We start from the raw sequence: 23,297 nt of genomic DNA, 5'->3' as shown, positions 1-23,297 counted from the left end.
GGCATTGGACACATAGAGTTCTGCCTGCCTCTGCCTCCTCAGTGCTGGGATTAAAGGTACACACTATTATGCTGAGTGTATGATCTATCTTTATCTCTCACCCCAATAGCATGCTTGCAAGCACACATTACACTAGTGCCTGGTGGGCAATGACTTCTGGGAATCTGAATGTTGTTCATCCTCCCTCTTCCCCCCCAAACACAAATTCATCACTCTGTATATGGCAGACAGCTGTTAGGTGGCCCCAGTGCGCCTAGTTTCCTGTTATTTCCATCATTGCACAGTCTCAAGTGTGAATGAGAGCTGTGGCATGCTTCTAATGAATTGGTTCAGGAAAAAGTGTGGGAATGTCACATCTGCGATTATGTTTTATAGAACTGTCTTCTATCTTGCTCGCTGACTTAATTGCTAACTGGGCTTGAATGCTTTGAAGATGCCAAATGCTCGGTTAGAAAGTCTCGGACGAGAGAACTCAGAACAGCTTCTGACAGACAGATGGTGGGGGATTGAGGTTCTGGTCTCACAGCCTGTGTAGGGCTGAGTCAGCCGGGAGAAGCTGCCTGAGCCCAAAGACAGATCCTCCCCCAGGTGAACCTTGGGAGGTCTTAAACTTAACAAGACACCTTGAAACCCCAGAGCCCAGATAGACTTGGGTCTGGGATAATGTATGTGAACTGTTGTGAGGTACTAAGTTTTGGAGTAATTATGGAAGTTTGGTTAGGCAGATACAATGGATATGTCCTTATATTTGTCTCTCTAGCAGGACCAGAAATGAGCTGTTCAAAGTCTCCTGGTTCCTGGTCTATGTGTCACTGGGAAGTGACTTCCAGATCGTCCTGGGGTCCGCTCCAGGAATGCACTCAGCACTGCCTCAATTCCTGGGCTCCCAGAAGAGTGTCCAGAGCTGTTTTCCACTCCAGCATCATTTAGTTTATATGCCTGAGACAGCACGACAATCAATTACACCTCGAAGTTTGAAACTTCAGGTCTGGAGAAAGTGTTAATACTTCCAAAAGTGGGGACACAGAAAACTAGCTCACCAGCAGAAGTGCAAAATGCTTGCAAGCTCCAGGTGGGAAATCTGGGCTGCTGTGAGCTGGCTCTTTACGAGCTAAATCAACTAATGAGGACAAGAGAATATACCTGTTTCTAGAGCGGGCTGCTGGATAGAATGAGAAATCGCGCATGCCGCTTAGCGTACCGCTCGGAGCAGAGTGAGCCAGGCCCTTAGGATTTCTCCGTGGGGTCTTAGGTCCCGATCAGCCTGGGGCCACCCAGGGGCGGAGCGCAGCTGGGACCCATCCGAGGTCTGCCCCGCCCACGCGGGGCCGAAGCCCGTCGAATGACTCGGTGCAACGTGTTGGTGGCTGCTGCGGGCGGTGGCGCGGGTTCTTCCGGGCTCTGCTGCTTCCTGCCGAGCACCGCGCAGCCGCCTCGGCCGCGGGAGCCCCCGGCGCAGGCCTCCGGGGTGCAAGCCTCCGGGGCGCAGACCTCCTGGCTGTAAGTCTCCTGGGCTCAGGCTTCCGGGAGGCAGACCTCTGCACCGTGCGCACAGCGCACCATGAGCGCCCTGTCGCCGCCGCCGCCGCCGCCGCTGCTGCTGCTGCTGCTCGCTCTCTTGGGCGCGCCCGCCGTCCTCGCTCACACAGCCGAGTCCGCCTCGGCCTCACAGCCCGAAGCGGAGCATCAGCCTCCGCCTAGCCTGAGAAATGTCTCCGGACTGGCATCTGGCGTAGCGGGCGGGGTCGGCTCCAACAGCAGCGGCAACGCTGTGGTGACCCGTATCTCCAGCCTGCTTCGCGACCTGCCTACCCTGAAGGCGGCGGTGATCGTGGCGTGCGCTTTCAGCGCGCTGCTCATCGCCTGCCTGCTGCTGCGCGTCTTCAGGTGGGTCGCGTCGCCCCGCTCCTTGGTCAGCTGGCTCTGCGGCGGTGTCGCCATGCTGCTGCCCCCACGCGCCGGTCCCACCTGCGCGCCAGGTGCTCTGTCTTGGCGCGCTCCCGCCAGACGTGCACCTTTCTGCTCTCCCTGCCAGGGTGGGATCACGAGGGCAGGGCATGTGTGTGTGTGTGTGGGTGCATTTGGTTCTTCCAGGTGCTAATTTCGGGAACCGTTTCCCACTTTAAGGCCGTTCGGTATGTCCCAGGTCCTCGATTTCCATTGCTTTACTCTCTCTAATCACGGTTTACACCAGCATTGTCACTCTGAGTTCCGACCACCTTCCACGGAATTTATTTTTATGCCCACTTTATAGACGAGGTAACAATCAAAGAGGGGTGGCTTACACAGGTACTCAGAGGAGGAGGGACAATTTGGAGTAGGGTTCTCCTAACATGAACCTCGCTCCTGTTCTCTCCATATGACCTGCAACTCTCTCTCTCCCCCTATCCCACTCGTTATTCCCCTCTTTTCACTCACAGAAAGCAGAAGGGGAGAGAGACGGGGACACCTGTTTTACACCTGATTTGGTAATAGATTTCAGGAGGTTTGGTGACCCTCGACAGCTGCAGTGACTTTCCATTGCTGTCCCAGTGCACATTTACAGGGTCCCAAGAGGGACCTCAGGGAAGGTTTGTAGATTGTTCAAGGCCAAGGAGAAAGTGTCCAGGAAATTTAGACGATCCCTGGAATAGTGAGGTGGACAGGTTCACAGGGGAGGTCAGTTGGACATTTCTCTGGAATGCTAGGGAAATCCTGGCTTGTAGGAAAAAAAACCCAAATACATCCTGTTATTTGCACCAGCCAGTCAGGAAATGTGTGTGTGTGTGTGTGTGTGTGTGTGTGTGTGTGTGTGTGTGTGTGGTGGGGGGAGTGGTTATTGGCCCTCTGTCCCACCCACAGTGTTTTGATGGTGACAACTACTGAAGATAGGGCAAAGGGCTTGCTCCTCTGGCAAACATCGGGGCAAGAGCAGAAATTAGACTGGGGAAAGTTAGGGTTGGGGGCTACGCATAGAGGTTTGTATGATGTTAAGTCTGGGCATTTCCTTTGGGGCCCATATGATGAAATTGAGAACAGAGAAGAGGGTCTCCAGGTCCTGTGTTTGCTCCCACTTCCAATGTTTTGGCTCTGCCCAACCTTCCCACTTCCCTCATTCCTCTGCTGATGAACTTCGCTCGTTCTGTGTAGCCACAGCCTAGGCATGGAATTATTTATGTGAGGTGTTTGGGGCCCTTACATACTTGTCTCCCTTAACCAGCCCTTCTGAGCCCTGTCTTTTTTATCTCTTGCTTTTTCCTTTTACACCCATGCCCTGGATTGAGCTTTTCTGTCTCTAGTTGGATTTGTACTCTACATCTTCCAAGACGGCATGCTCGACCCTGAGTGGTTTCCTTGGACAGCCGAATGGGGTCCTTGCTTTCTTCTCTGGCCTCTCTAGCCCTAACCTTGTGTCTCCTTCACTACACACAATATCCCACCATGCTGGGTTATAGTTCCCAGACTCAGGGAAGAGCCCCAGAGGGTGAGATGCCCAGTTCATTTTAGTGTTTCTGTGCAGGATGAGGGTCTGGCATTCAGCTGAGGCAGCGGCATCTTTTACTGACTTCCTCATTGTTCACTTGGAGTCGGCGAACGCCTAGAGCAGCTTGGAGTCTGGAGGTTTGAAGCATTTAGCTCAAAATAGTCCCAGCCCACACAGCTGTGTACTTTTAAAAGAAGGCATCTGAACTATTTTGCCAGTCTGCTCTTTATTACCCAAGAGTGGGGGAGAATACCAGGCATCGTGTGGCCAGATGTGGGGGACAGGGGACAGGGCTGTGAGTTTAAGTAGGAGATGTGACACTCAGGCCTGGAAGGGAGAGCCCTTGGCTTGGGTGTGGAAGGAAGGAGGGGAGACTACTTGATAAAATAAACTGCTTCTGGTTACGATCAGTATCCTCTTCCTGGGAAGGCATGCTTGTTAATTGAGTCTCTAGGCAGAGAGCTGCCAATCTGGATTCTGATGTAGAGAGAGTTTGTAGCATTTTACCTCAGGGAAGGGCCTTGATGGTACCCAGTGCCTTAGTGTTCTTTTGGAGATGTTGCTCCCTCAGAGTATGGGACAAGTATTGGTTTATAGAATATCCCACAGGTCTGTGTGGCTAAAGGAGGGGCTGCACCTGGACTCTGCGGCTGTGTGCTCTGTTCTGTGGCTGCTGTCTGTAGTCACGGTCCCCTGTGGACTTGATTAACTGGGCTTCCAGAATGTCTGGGCTGTTGGCTGGGGGTCTTTTGTACCTGTTCACTTTCTGTCTCTTTAGCTTGTAGGCTCCGAGTCCTGGTCTTCCAGTCACCTAGAATGCCCGAGACCGTTTCACTACCATCTAAACTTGGGTTGGTGAAGTGGTCCCACCCACCACCACTTTTGCATGGGTTGCACTTTCCTCATCTTTCCTGTGTCACAATGATGTTCTTTAGGCTGGGGTTCCTGGATGACCCCTGTTCCTCTGCACTCCATCCTCCCTCTTCCTCTGGAGTGACGGTTTCTTTCTTTGATCCTCTCAATCTCCCTCTTGGATCTGTGGGCAAGGCTGTTTCTTCATGATTGTCATCGTGCCATGTTCTTGAGCCTCCATTTAAGTTCTGCCTAGTGCTCTTCTGCGCTTAACTGTGCTGTACTCCAAGGGCTCTCTAGTGGCATTGTATGGTCCTTTATGGATTTATTTATTTACTTGTTTTTCTTTCTTTTTTTTTTTTGGATTGGATTTTCCAATCCTATAAGGTCCCAGTTTTTCCTGTGCTAGCCAGTCTGGTAGCCATTAGCCACCTGGGGTTATGGAGAGCTGGAAACATAATTCTCTGAACTGGGAGGTGCTGTGACCACAAGATACACATGGAATTTATTAAGGGATGCTTGACTTTTTTTTTTTTATTTTGCTAAGTCTTTGAAGTAATGTTATTTTTTTCAAATTTGCAATTTTGATGTATTGGGTTAAATATATTAAAATTAGTGCTGGGGATGCCCTTCAGTGTTCGTGCCTGTTTCTCTCTCTCTCTCTCTCTCTCTCTCTCTCTCACACACACACACACACACACACACACACACACACACACACACACACACACACACGAGTATGAGTGAGCATGCATACATGCCAAGTGTCTGACAGGTTTAAGACAGGTTTAACCATGTCTTCAGATCTGTTTCTTTTGTTGAGCCTAGCAGTCTGGTCTCAAGATCAAGCAATCCTTCTGTCTTTCTATTGTTTTGATGAAACACCGAAAGCAAGTTGGGGAGGAAGGAGTTTATTAGGCTTACACTTCAGCATTGCTGTTCATCATTGAAGGAAGTCAGGGCAGGATCCTGGAGGCAGGAGCTGATGCAGAGGCCATGGAGGGGAGCTGCTTACTGGTTTCCTCCACATGGCTTTCTCAGCCCACCTTTTTATAGAATACAGGGCCAGCAGCCCAGGGATGGCACCACCCACCCTCACCATGGTCTGGACCCTCCCCCACTGATCACTAATTAAGAAAATGCCCTACAGTTGAATCTGATGGAGGTATTTCCTCAACTGAGGCTCCTTCCTCTCTGACTCCAGCTTGTGTCAAGTTGACACACAAAAACCAGACAATATACCTCCTGTCTCTGCCTTCCAAGTGCTAAGATTACATCATGTTTGGCTGTAGGTTTTCATGTATTTATGAAGGCTCTGGTAAAACATACCATAAACTCAGAAATTTAGAGGGGAAAATACTGTGTTGGTTTTTCGTGTTGCTGAGACAAAAATCCTGATAAAACAGGCTGAGCATGAGCTGTTGAACTGAGCTCATGGTTTCAGAGGTATCTGGACCTCAGTGCTGTGGACCTGTGGTGAGGCAGCACATCATGGCCAAGAGATTAGGGTGGAACCGAATTGCTCACTTACTGGTCACTGGGAAAAAGAGAGAGTACCCGAACATGTCCCACTCTGTCCCTAGCCTGGATTCCCCTGGGACACGAAATCTATACAACTAGCTCATTGCTGACCCTTTTGTGTTTTTAATTGGGAAAACTCCCTGGTCAGGCCCCCTTCCCTCAAGCTCCCAAAGCACACTTGGGTTTTGAATTTCCTGTCCCTCTGCATTACCAGGCTGATGGCTGCCAAGGGCAGGGCTTCCATGGCTCTCTAGCACCTAGTGTCATTCCAAGAATAGGCTGGCATTTAATAAAGATATTTTTAGCAAAAGAATGTTGAACTCCCAAGCATTTTACATTGTTGATGACTCTCCAAGTGTCCCCTGTGACTAGATGCATGGTCAATGCGGGATGCCTATGGAGTGGGAATTTGGGTGGTACCTGTTCATTGTCTTAGCAAGGCAGACCTATTGGGGAAGAGAGCGTGGTGTCATTGCTTTTAAATTAACACTCCTTGCTGTTTGTTTTCCCTGAAGGTGTCACCTTGCTAGACAACAGTAAAAACATGGATCCAAGGAAGAGTTTAATAAGAGGAAAGAGCCATATAGTGAAAACCAGGAACTTTTAATTAGGCAGCCACACTGCTAAGGTCCACTTGTTTTTCACTTGGATATTATTATTCTGATGTTAATGACGAGAAGAAGATGAAATGCATGTATGCTGGGATATTCACAGCAGCTCTGTTTCATAGTGAAAAATTTTAAATAACTTATGGAAGAGCTGAGTGTGGTGCATACTTGTAATCTCAATACTGAGGAGGCTGAGGCAGGAGGATCATGAGTTGGGTGCTAGCTGGTACGCAGTATGACCTTGTTGAAACAAAACACAAAAACCAAGACACATTCAGCAATTGACACTGTTTAAAAGAAGATGGTAGTCTGTGATGGTTTAGTACTGAGGGGCAACTTCACAGGGCCTAGAGTCATCTAGAGGATGAAACTTTAGATGTCTGTGATGGAGTTCCTAGATTGGGTTTGTTGAGGTGAGCGGATATACCTTAAATGTGGTCAGCACTGTGGCATGGGCTGGGGTCCCAGGTGGAGGGAGAAGGGGAGACTGAGCTTGGCATCAGTGTTCACATCTCTCTGTTTCATGACTGCATGTGCCATGTGATGGGTGCCTCATGCTCCTGCCACCATGGTGTCCCAACCATGCTGCATTGTACCTTCAAAATGTGAGCCAAAATCAACCCAACCCTTCTTTCCTTATGTTGCTATTCCAGGCATTTCATAACAGCAACAAGACAAGAACATAATACATAATCCTTAAGAGCTACTAGAAGTAATGACACGGGAAGGTGGAGGTGTGAATTAAATAAGACTCAGACTATGGGAAAAAAATGACAGTGGTAATATTGGCCCTGGGTTGTTGAATGCAGCTGATTATAAAGTAGCATGGCAATATGGGTTCATTTCATTTAGTTATAAATATATGCATATGTGAATGTGCAAAGAAATGTATTAGCATGTGCTCATACCTGTAAATGTGGGTGATTCTTCCTTTATGTATTTGTTTGTGGCATGATTCTATGTCACGTGGACTCTTTTACAGTTCTGAGTCATGTATTCATGCATGCACATTGTATTCTAGGACATGTCTGAAGACCAGTAGGAAAACATATAGGGTGTACCTGTGGCCGTGGGATTCCTGTGTCCTCATACTTGGTCTCCCTGGTTGGCTCCCAGGATATGATCCATGCAGCCATGCCTAGGGGTCCTTTATTTGTATCTGACATTTAGGATCTCTGATGCTTTCCCGTGTGTTGGGTATACTGCAGCATCTCCTTGCTTTGGTCTCCATTACTTTGTGCCTACAGGACCTGAACAGTGCGCTCTCTCTCTCTTTCTCTCTCTCTCTCTCTCTCTCTCTCTCTCTCTCTCTCTCTCTCTCTCTCTCATGCTTTTGTGTATATGGTATGCATGTGGAGGCCAAAGGAAGATTTTGGGTGTCCTCTGTTGCTCTCCACTCTGTTCCCTTGAGATAGGATCTCTCACTGAACTGGGAGTTCACCATTTTTTCAGTTAAGGATGGCTATCAGCAACTCCCATCCATCCTCCTGTCTCCATCCACCCAGTGTGGCACCCCCAGTTATACCCAGTTTTTTTAAAGTGGGTTCTGGGAATCTGAACTCTGGCTTTCATGTTTGTACAACAAATGCTTTTACCCACTGAACCCCAGGACCCATACTTAATCTGATTTCCCATCTGTTTTAAAAAGTTACTTTTCTCCTTCTGTGAAAAATGCTGTGACCAAGGCAACTTAACAAAGTTAATGGGCTTTGGTTTTAGAGGGTTAGCATTGATGATGCTTCTATGTATTAATAAGTATTTTGATTTTTATTTAGCTTTACTTTCTATTACTTTTTTCTTTTTTTTCTTTTTTCCTCCCCCACCCCCAGTCTACCCCCACCCATCTATTACATTTTAATATATGTATTTCTCTCTCTCTCTCTCTCTCTCTCTCTCTCTCTCTTTCTCTCTCTTTCTCTCTCTTTCTCTCTCTCTCTCTCTCTGTGTAGGTTAGAGATAACTTGTTGGAGTCAGTTCTCCCCTTCTACCATATGGGACCCAGGAATTGAACTCAGAATTGGTGGCAGGAGCCATTATTCATTGAGCCACTTTATCTGCCCCATGTATTAATGTTGTACCATTAAGGAAAATTCTTTAGATAGAAGATCAAATCTGGAGAGAATGGTGGTTTGATTCCAGAGCACCCTCTGGTGGGTATGATCACATGGTGTGGATGAGGGTCCTGATGCCCGGGGTAGGAGCGGGGGGGGGGGGCAGCAGGCACCTCTGGGTCGGCTTCTTGATGCCTTTCATGAAAGAGCAAGAGGGAGTTTTTTTTTTTTCTTTTTTAAAAGAGCTATGTGTAGGAGCAGGAAACTGATTTCTCCTACTTTTTTTGATGTTGGGTGCTAGTAGCCTTGTGTGGCTTTAGAGATGACACTCATAGACCAGACACTCATAGACCAGAGACTGCAGAGACCCTTTACCCGAGGAGTTCCCTTACAACAGCTCCCCTTTGAGCTTTGGGAATTTCACTTTCCTCTCCTGTGATGTGGCTGCAAGCCAGGGGGCCTTTACACCTTGAAACCGCAGCTTCCCTGCTCCTTGACTTGGCTGCTCTCCCAGTTTTCCTGCAGGCACAGTTCCTTTCTGGTGGCTGCATGCTCAACCTCTTCTTATTTCAAAATCTCTGTGAAAGCCTCTTATGTGAAGGGGTTTGTTTTGGTGTGTTCCCCGGGGACTGGGGAGATAAAGTTGAAGTGATTTAACATTGCCTGGCGTGGTGGCAAGGGAATAACCACGGTATTCTGGAGACGGTGATGCTTCGAATAGCCAATTTGCTGATCTAGGTCTTGGAGAAGGGGCTAAAGTTTCCTCTTTGTCTTGGGTTTCCCAAATTTTCCATTATTAGTATTTATAATAAGGAGAAAATTAAATATAAATACCAACTCCAGGGCTGGGTGGAGTGTGTCAGGAGGACTCGTAAACTCACTGGCCAACCAGCCTCGATGAATTGATGAATTCCAGCCCTTGTGAGAGAACCTGTCTTAGAAACGAAGGTGGAGAATAATCGAGGAAGACAACCAATGTCAACACATGTGTGCATGCACACACCCTATTGGACTTGTACATGCAACATATATAATCATCATCACTCTCATGTAACCACAAACATCCAGGGTACTAGGGCTGAGCAACTCTCAGATGTGGCTTTCTGGTTTGCTTGTTGGTAATGTGAACAGTTTTCTGAACCGGGCTAGGTATCCCCATTATTAATCACTGTACATGCTTCTAAGGTCTGGTGGGCTATTTAGGATAACACTATGTCAAACACATCCCGGTTTCTCCTTCAAGCAGCTGAGTTGTCCTGTGGTACAGAAAAATATGACTCTGAAGACAGAGGCAGTTTCTACTTGACCTTTTGGTCTTGTTTCTGCTTGTGAGCAGGGCAGCCATATGGTCAAAATAATCAGGCAGCTGCATGCACCTCCAAGCATGTTTCAAATGAAATTGGTAATCGTGTCAGCTGAGCCCTTTTGACTGCTTGGCTCCCCATCGAAGAAGGTATCTTGTGACTATGCTTATGAATAGGTCTTTTAGGCATGGGCACCTGCCGCTGGTTCCTTCTAGCAAAGTGAAAAGGGATGAACAAATCCCTCTTTAATTTAACCCCGAGCTCCTGGCTTACATGGCGTTACCACAGACTCCCTGGCACACATACTCTTGCCGGACATATGTCAGGCGAAGTGGGGATGCAGATGGCTGGGGGTTGGGTGGGATAGGGTGGGGGTGGGTGTGTGCCACCAGAAAGGAAACCCTCCTGGATTTCAGCAGACGTTTCTTGAGTTATGTATTTTAGTTTTCTGGTGCATGCTTAGGTCTAAACATTTCAATTGGACATTCTGGGAGCAGGCATTTAAAATCACTTTCTTACGGTTTCACTTAAAAAGTGACAATAATGTCTCCTAATCAGAGGGCAGCCTGAAAGAAATCCAGACTTCATGTTTATTTTCTGGGGCTACAGGGAGGAGGAAGCCCATTCTAGCTAGGTGTGGCTCAGAGGAGAGTGGTGGCACAGAGAACTCTGTCAGGTTTCCCACAGGTCTGGGAGGCCTTGGGCCCTGTAACCTCTCAGGTGTGAGCTTTCTTCATATTTGGGTTTCTGTTGACCTTCCTTCCCCCTTCTGCATTGTACAGTTGGAACTGAGGCCCATATCTGGGAGAGCTGTAACCCCAGGTGCTTGTATGCTCAGCTGGGCTCTCTCTGGGCCTCTGGGATGTGGCAGGCTGCCCTTTGGCCTGTCAGATGGGTCTCCCTAATGCTTAGCCTGGCAGCTAGGAGGAAGCTTGGCTGAAGAAACAGCACATTCTTCCTAGTGTGTTTCACACGTGCCTCTGAACACAGGGTGCTGAGCTGAACAGGGAGCACCCCAGAGACCCAGGAACATCAGCATGGAAGGGAAGATAACACTTTTATTGCTTATCTGGTGGGAAGGAAGCCATACAGTTCAACAGGAGAGTCACAAATCAAAAGTGGCTTTGGATGGAGATAGAGTGGCCTAGGAAGGCAGAGGAGGGAGATTCGGACTTAGCAGTGGGAAGTAGGGCTTCTTCCAAGGTTGGATAGACAGAACAAGTATGGCGGTTAGTTCTAGTTGTCAACACAGTTTCAGATCACCTGGAAAGAGAAGTCTCAGTGAGTCATTGTTGAGGTCACATTGGCCAATAAGAATGTCTGTAAGGAGTTGTCTTGATTACAAATTGGCCTATAAATTTGTCTGTAAGAGGTTGTCTTGATTACAGATTGGCCTGTAGGCATGCCTGTAAGGGGTTGTCTCTATTACAGATTGGCCTATAGGCTTGTCTGTAAGGGGTTGTTTTGATTACATTAGCTGATGTGGGAATGGCTAGCCTGTTGTGAGTTAAGAATTGTATAAGACTTGAAAAGGTGAGCTGAGCAGTAGGCATACAAGCATTCATTCTCTCTTTGCTCTTGACTATGAATATGAATCACTGCTTTGGGTTCCTGCCTCGACTTTCCTAAGTCAGTGATGGGCTTTAACCTGGAATTGTGAGCTGAAATAAACTCTCTCCCCGAAGTACCTCATTGTCACACAGTTCTGTGCTGGACAGAATTATGTTCCCCAATTCAGAGAGGGGTGCTTTGTTGGGGTTCCCATTTTACAGGTGAGCAAATCAAGTCACCGAAGGTGGATGTGTCTCACTTAAAGGCCTAATAAATAGCTGAATGGGGAAGGGAAGAGTCCAACTCGAGCTTCTTCTGTTGAAATATGTTTGAAAACACCCAATGCTTTCCAGAGGGTTTGGCATGCTGGAGGAAACTGAGGGATAATTGAATACAGGCTTAAAAATTAAAGGGCTGTTTTCAAAAGACTGGTCCAGATGAGGTCTTAGGTAAGGAATAAGTGGCTGAATAGTGATTGGTTGCAGTGGAGGTGCACGGTGTTTAAGGAGACCCAGAAAGGGTGTTGAAAGAACCAGTTGGCAGGGTTGGAGATCTGAGTAATGATGATGAGAATAAGAAAGCGTTTGCGGAGGGGGAAGAGGGTGGGAGGGTGGTCAGGCTTGATGACAATAGAGATGAAGCATAAGGGAGAGCAGCCAGGAAGCCCCTGCCCCTTCCTGTGCCATGGACCACAGATGCTACTACCAGCCGACTCTGTCTGTCAGGCACCCTCATCTGTTGAGAGTGAGAGATCCCTTCCTATCCCACCTTCATATGAAGACTAACTTTTAAGTGTTCTTAGCTCCTTTCATTTTTAAAATCAGTTTGCAAGCCAAAACTAAACAGAAAAGTGTGTCTGTGGTCAGAATTTCCAAGTCCTGGACCTGTGGTTGGCAACCTTGTTCTTGGGATGAAACACACACAAAATTTGTGAATGAATATGCCTGAAATTTGTGAATGATTATGCCTGTAAGCAACAGGGTGCCTGGCCTGGAATTTGGCATTTCCCCTGCTGGGAAAACTAGGGTTCTTGAAGCACTGGGTGGTAAAGACTGACAGCGCCATGGCTCCCGTTACCATGGACAAAGATGTGTAGACACTGACAGGGCCAATTACTATGTCTTCTAAAGCATGGTGACCCCATGCTTCCAGGCTCCTTGGGTCACCATATGATCCATCCCTCTTGGTCACTTGTTACTGCTCTCCAAACAGTGAACTCCAGAGGCTACTTTCTTTTATGTTTGTCTTCCCTGTCCCCAGCCTCCTATACAAACAAAATAGACCAGCCCTTGGCAGACACACCCAGCAGCTGGAAGAACAGGACCAGGGGCATTGGTTATGGCAGTGTTTCATATGATTCCCTGCAATAGGTCAAATTCAGAATCTGCTGTATTTGTCTTGGAGAACAAGAGAGATCATCTTTCAGAGTATGAGGGTGACAAGTTGGGGGCAGGCAGTTGGATTTGAGGCTCCCAGATCTGTAGTTGAGTTGAGTTTTTTTTTTTTGTTTGTTTTTTTCACTGGGTTTCTCTGTGTAGCTTTGGAGCCTATCCTGGCACTCGCTCTGGAGACCAGGCTGGCCTCGAACTCACAGAGATCCGCCTGCCTCTGCCTCCCGAGTGTTGGGATTAAAGGCATGCGCCACCAACGCCCGGCTGTAGTTGAGATCTTACAGGTTGTCTGGCTCAAGTTGTCTAACACCTAGGGCCACGGTCCTGGATGCCAGTATTGGGATATATCGACAGTTGGTACCATTTTGCCAATCTCGAGGGAGTGGAGATGGGAAGGAGATTGATTCACTGATCATGGCAGAATTGCCAGGGAAGAGGGAGAAGGAGGGGATTGTGGTTGATGTGCATAGCATGACATCTGTCAGGGCTCATAGGCTTTTAGTAGAATTATTAAATATTACGCATGCTTGGCACTCATGACTATATAAGCCACAGCTTAGAAACTGAGATAAATTTTGCCACCAGAAGGCCTGGGAGTTGGAAATTTCAGCCACAGATAGGCATGCTATTATTCTGTTTGGTTTTGATCTGGTACTGTCTTTGAAAACTGGGAGAGCAGAGAACACTTAATGTAAAGATTTGTGGTCCCTCTTCTCTTGCCAAATGATGATACAGTGCTAGTGGTCCTGAGCCCAGGAAGGGACAGAAGCTGGCGGCTGCTGTCCCCTTTAGGCTGGGCATGGCACTGCTCTTTTTTAAAATTATTTTTACATTTATGTATTTATTGTGTTTATGCACAAATGTGGGTGCTATTACATTTTAGATTTATTGTGTGTTTATTTGCACATGTAGGTGAGCATGTGCTGCTGCTGCTGCTGTGTGTGTGTGTGTGTGTGTGTGTGTGTGTCTGTCTGTCTGTCTGTCTGTCTGTCTGTCTGTGTCTGTGTCTGTGTAGGAAACTTGTGGGAGTTGACGTTTACCTTCTGTCACGTGGGTCCCAGAGAGCAAACTCAGGTGTCAGGCACCTCAGCAAGCACCTTTTATACACTGAGCTGTTTCAGTGCCTCCAGGCACTGCTCTTTGGGTCTTCCATTTGAAGGCAGTGCTTAGTTACTATCTGTCATCATGTTTGTTCCCATATTTACGTTGCATCATTTCCACTTTGAGGGTTCTGTGTAGTTACAGGGCACTGTAGCATCTGAGTTGTTGACTTGCTGCTTTGAGTCACAGGGCTGGGTCAGTGCTGGTACACTGGGACAACAACATGGGAAGGGGCAGCAATCTGGCCTGGTGAGGAGTGGGTGCCTACAAAGAGTCTCAACACAGCATTCAGGAGGTCCAAGGTGGCCCAAGCGGAGCCCGGCTGCTGGAAGTCCTAAAGTTATTGCTGCAGTAAAGGGACACTCCCATGTTTCGTGTGACTGTGTTTAATTGAAGTTGCCCATCTGTAGGTGGAGCAAGATAAGATTCAAGTCTTACTGGCTCATTGAGACTGCCTTACACTTTTTGGATGGAGTTCATGGGTACCCTGGGTTGCCACAGCCTGGGCTCAGGGGAAGGTTCCTGAGATGGGGGAGAGGTGTCAGCATGAAGAAAGGAACTGTTCCCACTGCCAGATGAGTTTCACGTAAGTGGCTGGCCTCGACTGGCAACTTTATTTTTTTTTAATGTATCTTTATTTATACATAAAAAATAAGCATGTTTTTCCATACTAGCAAACAAGTTTTCCCCATCCTCCAACGTTAACCTCGACAAAAACAAATAGATCATATATATATATATTTTCCCAACTTTTACAACAAAATATCTTTAAACCAAAACAGCACATCATTTTGCTAGCTTGGTCAAATATTGAGCCAGGTACATCCTGTCTTTACAAAACTAAAAGGTGATTGAGATAGTCACACATTTTTCAAGAACAATAATCTCGTTCAAAACATATTTACAGAAATGGGGGTGATCTGTCTCTGATCCTCTCAGCACTGAATTAGAACAGCTCCCAGGGGCTGGAGTGACAGCTGGTATCCCCAGACAAGAAACCTGAGAAACATCAGCTCTCAAAGAATTTTAGGGGAAAATATTGGAGGAAAAAAAAAATGGAGTTTCCAGGAATAATCACATCTGTCCTATGCATGGCTGACAAAGTGACACTAAAACTGCTAAGAGAATCATCAATATTACGAAAGAGAAGAGAGCACGCAGGCTGTGTAGTCCCACACTATTCTGTGAATCACTAGAAGCATACAAAGGACACGGCTTCTTCATCTTCTTGCTATCATTGGCTGCTGTCTGTTTCTCTGATGCTAGAGTGTGTGAAGTGGTACCTTACTGTGGTTCAGTTTGCACTGTGCTGTTTGGTAGTGGTGCGACCTTCATTTATTGACCATTTATATGTTTGCTTTGGAGAACTATTAAGATTTTCTGCATAGAGACTGGGGACAGGGAGGTGGCCTCCTGTAGCACTAGGACCTGAATTTGTCGTCCCCCCCCCCCAGTGCCTGTGTAAAAAGCCAAGCATGGTCACTTGACCATGTAAACCCAGTGGTGTGCATTGTGTATGAGGGTTGAGAGCAGAAGGCAGGAAGATCCCGGGCTTGCTGGCTATGAGCCTGGTTCCAGGCGCACTGAGAGATCCTGTCTTGAGGAAGTAAGGTGGAGAGCAGTCGAGCAAGACACCCAGAGCCCTCTTCTGGACTCTGCACATGTGCATGGGTGCATTCACTGGTGCACACACACACACATGTATATATATCACACGTCAACTCACCAACACACTGTGCTGGTAGTTTGTCAAGTTGATATAAACTAGAAGAGGGGGCCTCTAATGAGGAATTGTCTCTATTAGATTAGCCTGTGGGCAAGCCTATGACAATTTCTTGATTAGTGATTGATGTAGGCAGATCCAGCCCCATTCTGGGTGGTGCTATTTCTGGGAAGGTGATCCTGGGTTCTATAAATAAGCAAGCTGAGTTGGCCATAGAAAGCAAGCCAGTAAACAGTGTTCCTCATGGTTCCTGCCTCTGTCCCTGCTTGATTACCTGTCTTGACTTCCTTCAGCAATAGACTATGATCAGGATGCATAAGCCAAATAAATCTTTAGAAAGCTAAGTCAGTGTTTTATCACATTAGAAACCTGACTAGAAAGCATACAATAAAAATTAAATAAAGACCTTTTGCCCATTTTTAAATGGTATCACCATTTTCTTATTGAGATGGAAGAATATTTTTGTATAGCAAATACAATTTTACCCCATTCTCTGGCGTCTTTTCACTTTTTGAATGGCATTCTTTGAAGCACATTTTTTTTTTTATTTTGATGAAGTCTAATTTATCTTTTTTTCTGCTTTAGATTCTGATGTCCTAACCCAAGGTCACAAAAGCTTATCCTATGTTTTCTTCTGTGAATTCATAGCTTTAGCTTTGAGATATCTCCTATGTATTTATATACATCTCTGGAAATACTCTGAGGTAATTTTTTGTATATGATGGCTTAATGTTTTATATCTTCTATGGGGGCAGCTGCTTCCAAATTTATTTTTATTTTTGATATATATGTATATATATATATAATTTAAATTAGAAACAACCAAATTTATTTTTTGCTTGCAGGTATCTTCTCTCTTCACACATACACTTGTGTCTCATCTTGGATTATATAAATATTAGTCTTGTATATATGAGAGATGTTCTTTTTTCATGTAGTGACAGCAGCTCCGTGTTGATGATATGGAGGCTTCATGCTTTGTGTGGTCAGTGTCTTACTAATGGGCGCTTGTATATCATATTATGTAGGCTGAAGCATATGATTAAGACAGTTTCCCAAAAGGGGAATTCTTGATGAGGTTTATACCATTGTAAGTGATGGGCATTGCTGAACTGCTTCCTGTGTGTGTAACAGCATAAGCATCCAGTAGGATAATGAGAGGACCTGTTTCCCATGACCTTGTCCATTGTGTATCTTTAGTCATTTTGACGTTTGTCAAGCTTGCAAGTGGGTAATGGGTTTTCTTTAAAGGCTGAATTTGCATTTATCTTACTGTGAGGTTGCAGAATACAACACCATTTGTTTGCTTTTTCTCTGCCTGTGACCTGCCTGCTTTTATATCCTTTGATGCATTTTTCAATTAGATGATTGGTCTCTTTTATTGATTTGTAGATACTCCTTATGTCTGTTAAGGAGGTTAGTTTACACCTGTACTGCAAATTGGATATCTTTTCCCAAGCTTGTCGTTTATCTTGACTTAAGTTATTTTCATTTTCCCCATGCCCCCTGCTGACTTAAACTATTTTTCTATGTTTGAATTCACCACCCTTCTCTTTTTATGGCTTTTGGATCTCATCCATGTTTTCCACTAATAGTTTTATTTCCTACCCTTAAGCCTATCTATCTCATTTATTATGATAGAGTATGAGATATTGGTGGTCATAAGCAAAACACTGGATAAATGACTTTCCCTGAGCCACATTGCTATCTTTATTCTATGTTGGATTTTGGGTTGCAGTTGTGTCTGTCTCTGCATGCTCTTGTTCACTACAGCGTCTCTTTGTGGGTGTGTAGCACAGTGTCGTGGTTGTGTCTTTGCTATGTGGAGAAACCACTTCCCTCCATTACTCCTTCTTTGCAGAAGGCTCTTGTCTCTGTGCCCCCTTCTATGCTTTGCTTTGTGTTTGTTTGAGATGGGGAGGGGTCTCCCTGTGTAGCCCAGGTTAGCCTTGATCTTCCTGCCTTAGTTTCTGAATGCTGGGATTACAGGTGTGTACCAATATTGGATTCAGCATGTCTAGATTTCCCAACAAAAATCTTGTTAGTATTTTATTGTATTTCATTAAACTAGTAGGTTAGGTTAATTTAGATGGCTCAATGTCACATCTGTGCACAGATGTCTTCTAGTGACTTTCAGTTGTTGTAGGGGCTGGCTGGCAACCAAAGGAACTTGGGGCTGTCTTTATAGTTGCCTGGGAAGTATCACAGACTGCCTGTACCAGGGGTGGATATACCCAGACTCTTGAGTATATCTGGATATACCCAGCACTTCCTGTCCTTTGCTGGTATGTGACAAGTTCAAAGTTTTGAGTCCCACTTACTAGGTCAGGCTCCTCAGCATCTCCTGGATTTGGTTTCTTTAACCTTCATAGTGTGAACCTGCCTGCATTTCTAGCTTCAGGCTGTGAGGAGATCATGTGTTTTGTTGTGCTAAGCCCATTGTTGGGGCTGCTCCTACTGTCACCCCAGGGGAGAGGATGGTAGAGGACCAGTCATGCTTACAAGTCATAGGTGGACTGTTGACAAGAGTCAGAACAAGGCTTAGGTGTCCTTTAATGATCTCAAGAAAAAATGGGGGAAAACTCAAAGTACTATGGAGTAGGTTGGCTGGGAGATTCATCACCAACCTCTTGGAAAGAAACAGATGTGAATGAAGAAGTTTGCATTTAGGATGAACAGTGTATTCACAGGCACAGGGACAAGGGCTAGGTTTCAAACCTACATCTCTGGACTCCTTGGTCTATGTCTCTGGCTGGCATACTCCAAACCCAGCCCACCCACTGGGGCTCAGTGTTGCTTTGCTCTGCCTAGTTGGGGAATGTAAGTCTGGAAGGTTGCTTTCCAAGCTGCTCTGCCAGTCCTGGAGCTTGCTCCCTGGGCTTCCTTGTTTGTCCAAGTGGAGCATGCAGGCTCACTGGAAACTTGATTCTGGTCAGCTGTTGAAGAGCCCGCTGAGTAAACAACCCCTCAACCTGGGGATGACATTCCAGAGTGGAAGAATTTGAAAAAAGTATTTATTTTGTAATACCTCCCTCTTGTCTTTTCATTAATCTTTTCTTTATTCTTGAGGATTTTATACATATATACAACGTGATCGTACATACTCCCCATTTCTCCTCTCCAACTCTTCTCATATTTCCAACATGTCCCCCTCCCATCTTCATGTCTTCGTGTGTGTGTGTGTGTGTGTGTGTGTGTGTGTGTGTGTGTGTGTGTGTGTGCGCCGCCGCCGCGCACGACGAGAGAGAGAGAGAGAGAGAGAGAGAGAGAGAGAGAGAGAGAGAGAGAGAGAGAATAACCTATTAAGTCCAGCTAGTGCTCCATATTATGTAGGTGTGGAGCCATCTACTGGAGCATAGGATTCTTATCAGTGCCTATATTTTCAAAAGTAATGATTCTCTCCCAGCAACTACCTACTGCCAGTAGCTCCCCAGTAAGGGGTGGGGCGTGGGAATCATCTACTATATCTATTCTGGACTTGTGGCTTGCTTGACATTGTGCAGGTTGCCATAGTTGCTGTGACTTCATGAATGTGATGGTCATCTCTGTTGAGGACACACAATTTTGCAGCACTCCACCACATCTTCCAGCTCTTACATTCTTTTTGCTTCCCCTGCCATGCTATTCTCTGAGCCTTAGTTGGGGGCAGGGTGGGGTTGATATAGATGCTCCATTTAGGACTGAGTACTCCATCTCTCATACTGAGTACTTGGAGCAGTTATGTATCTCTCTGATGATTGCTGCTCATTGCAAAGATATTGAGAACAGCCAGGTTCTATAGATTTAAACACATGCATGTAGGAGATACTTTGAAAACATGACCATTTAGCAACATAATAGTAGCAGGCTTTACCTTAAGCTCTGTGGTTTCCCTATTCATGGGTTTTTGGCCAGGTTTATAATATCAGACATGAAATCCCTCCTGTCGAGCAGGCCTCATAACCAATCCGAAAGTGGTTGATTACCCCCACAACAGCCATGCCACTATTACACAATTGGACACATCTTGCCTGGTAGGCTGTTATTGTAGCTAGCAGGGTCCAATTCTTGTTAAGACAATAGATGTGTTTTCTCTCTCAGAAGCTTGTATAGCAGCTTCTTACACAGTGACAGCTAGCCAGCAGGGATGAAGTTTATTCTTGATTCAAGATTGATTTTCTCTCTCTGTCCTATAGCCAAAGTATGCAATGTCTTCAGCAATAGAGTGTTACCATGCAGTATAGTGGGTAATCAAAGGGAATGATGATATTCTGTATTGCTTCGGACCTTTCTTTCTTTCTTTCTTTCTTTCTTTCTTTCTTTCTTTCTTTCTTTCTTTCTTTCTTTCTTTCTTTCTTGGTTTTTTGAGACAGGGTTTCTCTGTGGCTTTGGAGGCTGTCCTGGCACTAGCTCTTGTAGATCAGGCTGGTCTCGAACTCACATAGATCCGCCTGCCTCTGCCTCCCGAGTGCTGGGATTAAAACCGCCCAGCTTGCTTTGGATATTTCTAGGGTCTCCTTGACCAATAACTCAGTTCAGAAGGAGAGAAGCAAATGACTAGAAAACACTTTTAAAAAAAGTTCTACATCCTCAGCCATCTGGGAAAGTGTCTCAGTTGGGGTTTCTGTTGCTGTGAAGAGACACCATGACAACGGCAACTCTTATAAAGGAAACAAATTTAATTGGAGCTGGCTTACAGTTTTAGAGTTTTAATTCATTATCATCATGGCGAGAAGCATGATGCAGGCAGACATGGTGCTGGAGAAAGAGCTAAGAGTTCTACATCTTGATCTATAAGCAGAAGAATGGGACTATGTACCACACTGGGCATAGTTTGAGCATATAAGACCTCAAAGGCCCCCTCCACAGTGACACACTTTCTCCATCATGGCCACACCTCCTAATAGTGCCACTCTCTATGGGCTAAGCATTCAAACACTCAAGTCTATGGGGTGCATTTTTAAAAATTTATTTTTATTTTATGTGCATTGGCATTTCTCTGGCATATCTGCCTGTGTGGAGGTGTCAGATCCCCTAGACCTGGGGCTACAGACAGTTGTGAGCTTCAATGTGGGTGCTGGGAACTGAATTGGGTCCCCTGAAAGTACAGCCAGTGCTCTTAGCCGCTGAGCCATCTCTCCAGCCTATGGAGGCCATTTAAACCACCACAGAAAGGCAAATTAAAACTACTTTAAAATTCTGTCTGTCTTAATAGGGTTGCTACTGATGTGAGAAATCACCATGACCAAAAGCAGAAAAAAGTGGAATCCAGGAAACAAAAAGGATGCTATTTTGGGCTTGGGCACGTTAAGGGAAGGAGATACTAGATTGTAGGTAAAACAAAAGCAGAGAGGAGGAATTCCAGGGTCAGAAAGGCTTAAGTAGGGTGGGAACAAGGGTATGGGAGAAGGCAGGGGCCAGATGGGAAATAATCCAAAGGAAAAGTACATGAAAACTCACATGGCACCCTACTATCTCCCAGTGCAACTGAATGAAAAATAATTGGAGGGACAGTAGAATCCATGGGAAAGAAGGAGGAGGAGGAGGGATGTCAGGGGTTAAAGGATTAATCATGGATGGGAGGGGCCATGGGGGAGAGGAGAAGGTAGTGGTAAGTTAATCAAAGTTAAAGGTGTTTTAAAAAGCCATGAGGAAATCTACTTGTCACTAATCTAATTTCAAAATACAACTTAAAACATTAGGAAGAAATTACCTTGCATGGATGGACAATGTTGCTCCCAGTATACATGAGTTACTAAATGAAAATCTCAGTACAGAGCAGAATGGAAGAGGCTTGAATGACTCCTATGTTTCCTTGGAAGTAAATGTTAAAGGGTCCTGGAAGATGGTTCAGCATGTAAAGTGCTTTCAGTGTGGACGTGAGTACCTGAAGAAAACGTCTGGTGTGGCGGGTTCTACCTGTAATCTCAATCCTGGCTGGAGGGGAGGGGTGGGTGGAGGCGTGTAGATTTCCAGAGCTCACTAAGCAGCCAGTCTAGCTAATGGGTGAGCTCTGGGATCACTGAGAGATCCTGTCTAAAAGAATGGAGAGTGCTGGGGGAAGACACACAAGGCTGACCTCTGGCCTCCATGGATGATAATAGCTAGTTGAGCAGTGTATGTCTGTAACCCAGTGTTGAGAGGGTAGAGACAACTGGATCCCTGGCCAACTAGTCTAGCCAATCAGTGAGCTTGAGAATGTGTGAGAGACCCTGTCTCAAAACAGAAGGTGGAGGGAGGAAGATACTCACAAACAGTGCATACACTGCCTGCTTACCCACATACCCACATACATGTGGACACACACCACACATTCACATGCAAGAGAAGGAGGCTGCACGTGTGAACACACTTTTGAGTTGCTTAGCATCATTGACAAAAGCGGTTTCACATTTTCTCTTGCTGATGCAGGGTGCCCTGGTTCCTTACTCCCAGGACAGTTATACCCTGGGATCTGAAGGTCTGTGAAAATCACTGATCCATTCTATTTCTAAAATTTCCTGCTTCTGCCTGGTAAAGGGAAGGTCCTCTCTGGAAGAAGTGAGCGACTACCACTTTCTGCCCACTCTGTCCACTCGCTGCACAGTGTCCCTCCTATCACTGGATGTCCTTTTAGATGCATAATGTGATGTGAGCTCTGCCCAGAATGGACCCCAGTGTATCAACTTTTCATGGGTCTCAGCTTTGTCTGATTAACACGCCTGGCGACCAAACAGCAAGGCTTGTGCTTTCCTGGCAAAGGGTATTTTGTTTCAGAGCATTGATTGTTTGAAATGCAGTTTCTCTAGCTCAATGTCAGTGCTGGTGTTTGAAGTACATATGAGTACCTTTCCCGATGGCCTTATGTACTAGAGAGGGCTCTCCACAGAAGCCGTGGAGTGCTGTCTCTCTCTCCTCTCAGTGTGTGTGTGTGTGTGTGTGTGTGTGTGTGTGTGAGTGTGTGTGTGTGTGTGTGTGTGAGAGAGAGAGAGAGAGAGAGAGAGAGAGAGAGAGAGAGAGAGAGGGAGGGAGGGACAGAGACAGAGAGAGGGAGGGAAGGTAGGAGGGATCTGATGGTTATAGGTGTTCTGGTCTTTTTTAACTTTTTATTTATTTGTTATGAATTTCATATCATACATCTCGTTCCCATTCATCACCCCATCCCTTTGTATCTGTCCTCTGCCCTTGCAACCTCCACCTCTCAAAAAAATAAAAATTAAGAGAAATGGGGAAAAAAAGAAAAATCTCACTGTGGAAGCTATAGTGTGCCACAGTAAGTCACACAGTATGCCCTTTAGTCCAAGGTATAAGAGGGCTGAACCTCAGTAGCTTAGTTTATTTGAAGAAGAAGTAAACACTAAATGGTACTTATATAATGACATTGACAGTCTTGCTAGAACTAGCCTTTCCATACATAGGCTGTTATGATGTCCCAGTAACTTTTACAATACAGCTGCAAGGAAAGCTGCTGCTGAAGCCACAGAGCTCTGGTTCAGGAGGGCTTCCGCCAGCCAAGACCATTCTGGGCAATGTGCATTGTGTTTGGAAGACTCACTCCAGGCAAGACAATCCCGGATGGACTCTGAATGCTGCTGCCCACATTGCAGCTATTCTCACTCAGGATAGGAGGGGATAGCACCCCCCAGCTATTCAGCTGGAAGTCTACAATTCCTCTCATGTGAAGCCTGTGGTTAGTTTCTGAGGACTGTGATCAGTAATATGGAAGGACCAATTGGCGGAACTATAATCGGTGTGCAAGTGTGCCATGCTTTTC

At 46.0% G+C, this 23,297-nt stretch overlaps 1 protein-coding gene across 1 annotated transcript in view; it reads left to right on the top strand.

Moving 5' to 3' along the window:
* The first annotated feature begins 1,561 nt into the window (after positions 1 to 1,561).
* The window catches only part of LOC113834920 (membrane protein FAM174B-like), a 25,239-nt gene continuing 3,503 nt past the window's right edge, over positions 1,562 to 23,297 (top strand). The window contains exon 1 of the mRNA XM_035441646.1: positions 1,562 to 1,887. Within this exon, the coding sequence (XP_035297537.1) occupies positions 1,562 to 1,887 (326 nt within the window). The remainder of the gene's footprint in view (positions 1,888 to 23,297) is intronic.

This window comes from Cricetulus griseus, chromosome 3, assembly GCF_003668045.3.
Source record: "Cricetulus griseus strain 17A/GY chromosome 3, alternate assembly CriGri-PICRH-1.0, whole genome shotgun sequence".
Lineage (NCBI taxonomy): Eukaryota > Metazoa > Chordata > Mammalia > Rodentia > Cricetidae > Cricetulus > Cricetulus griseus.
The sequence above is the reverse complement of the archived record's forward strand: the minus strand, read 5'-3'. Positions and strand labels throughout refer to the sequence as shown.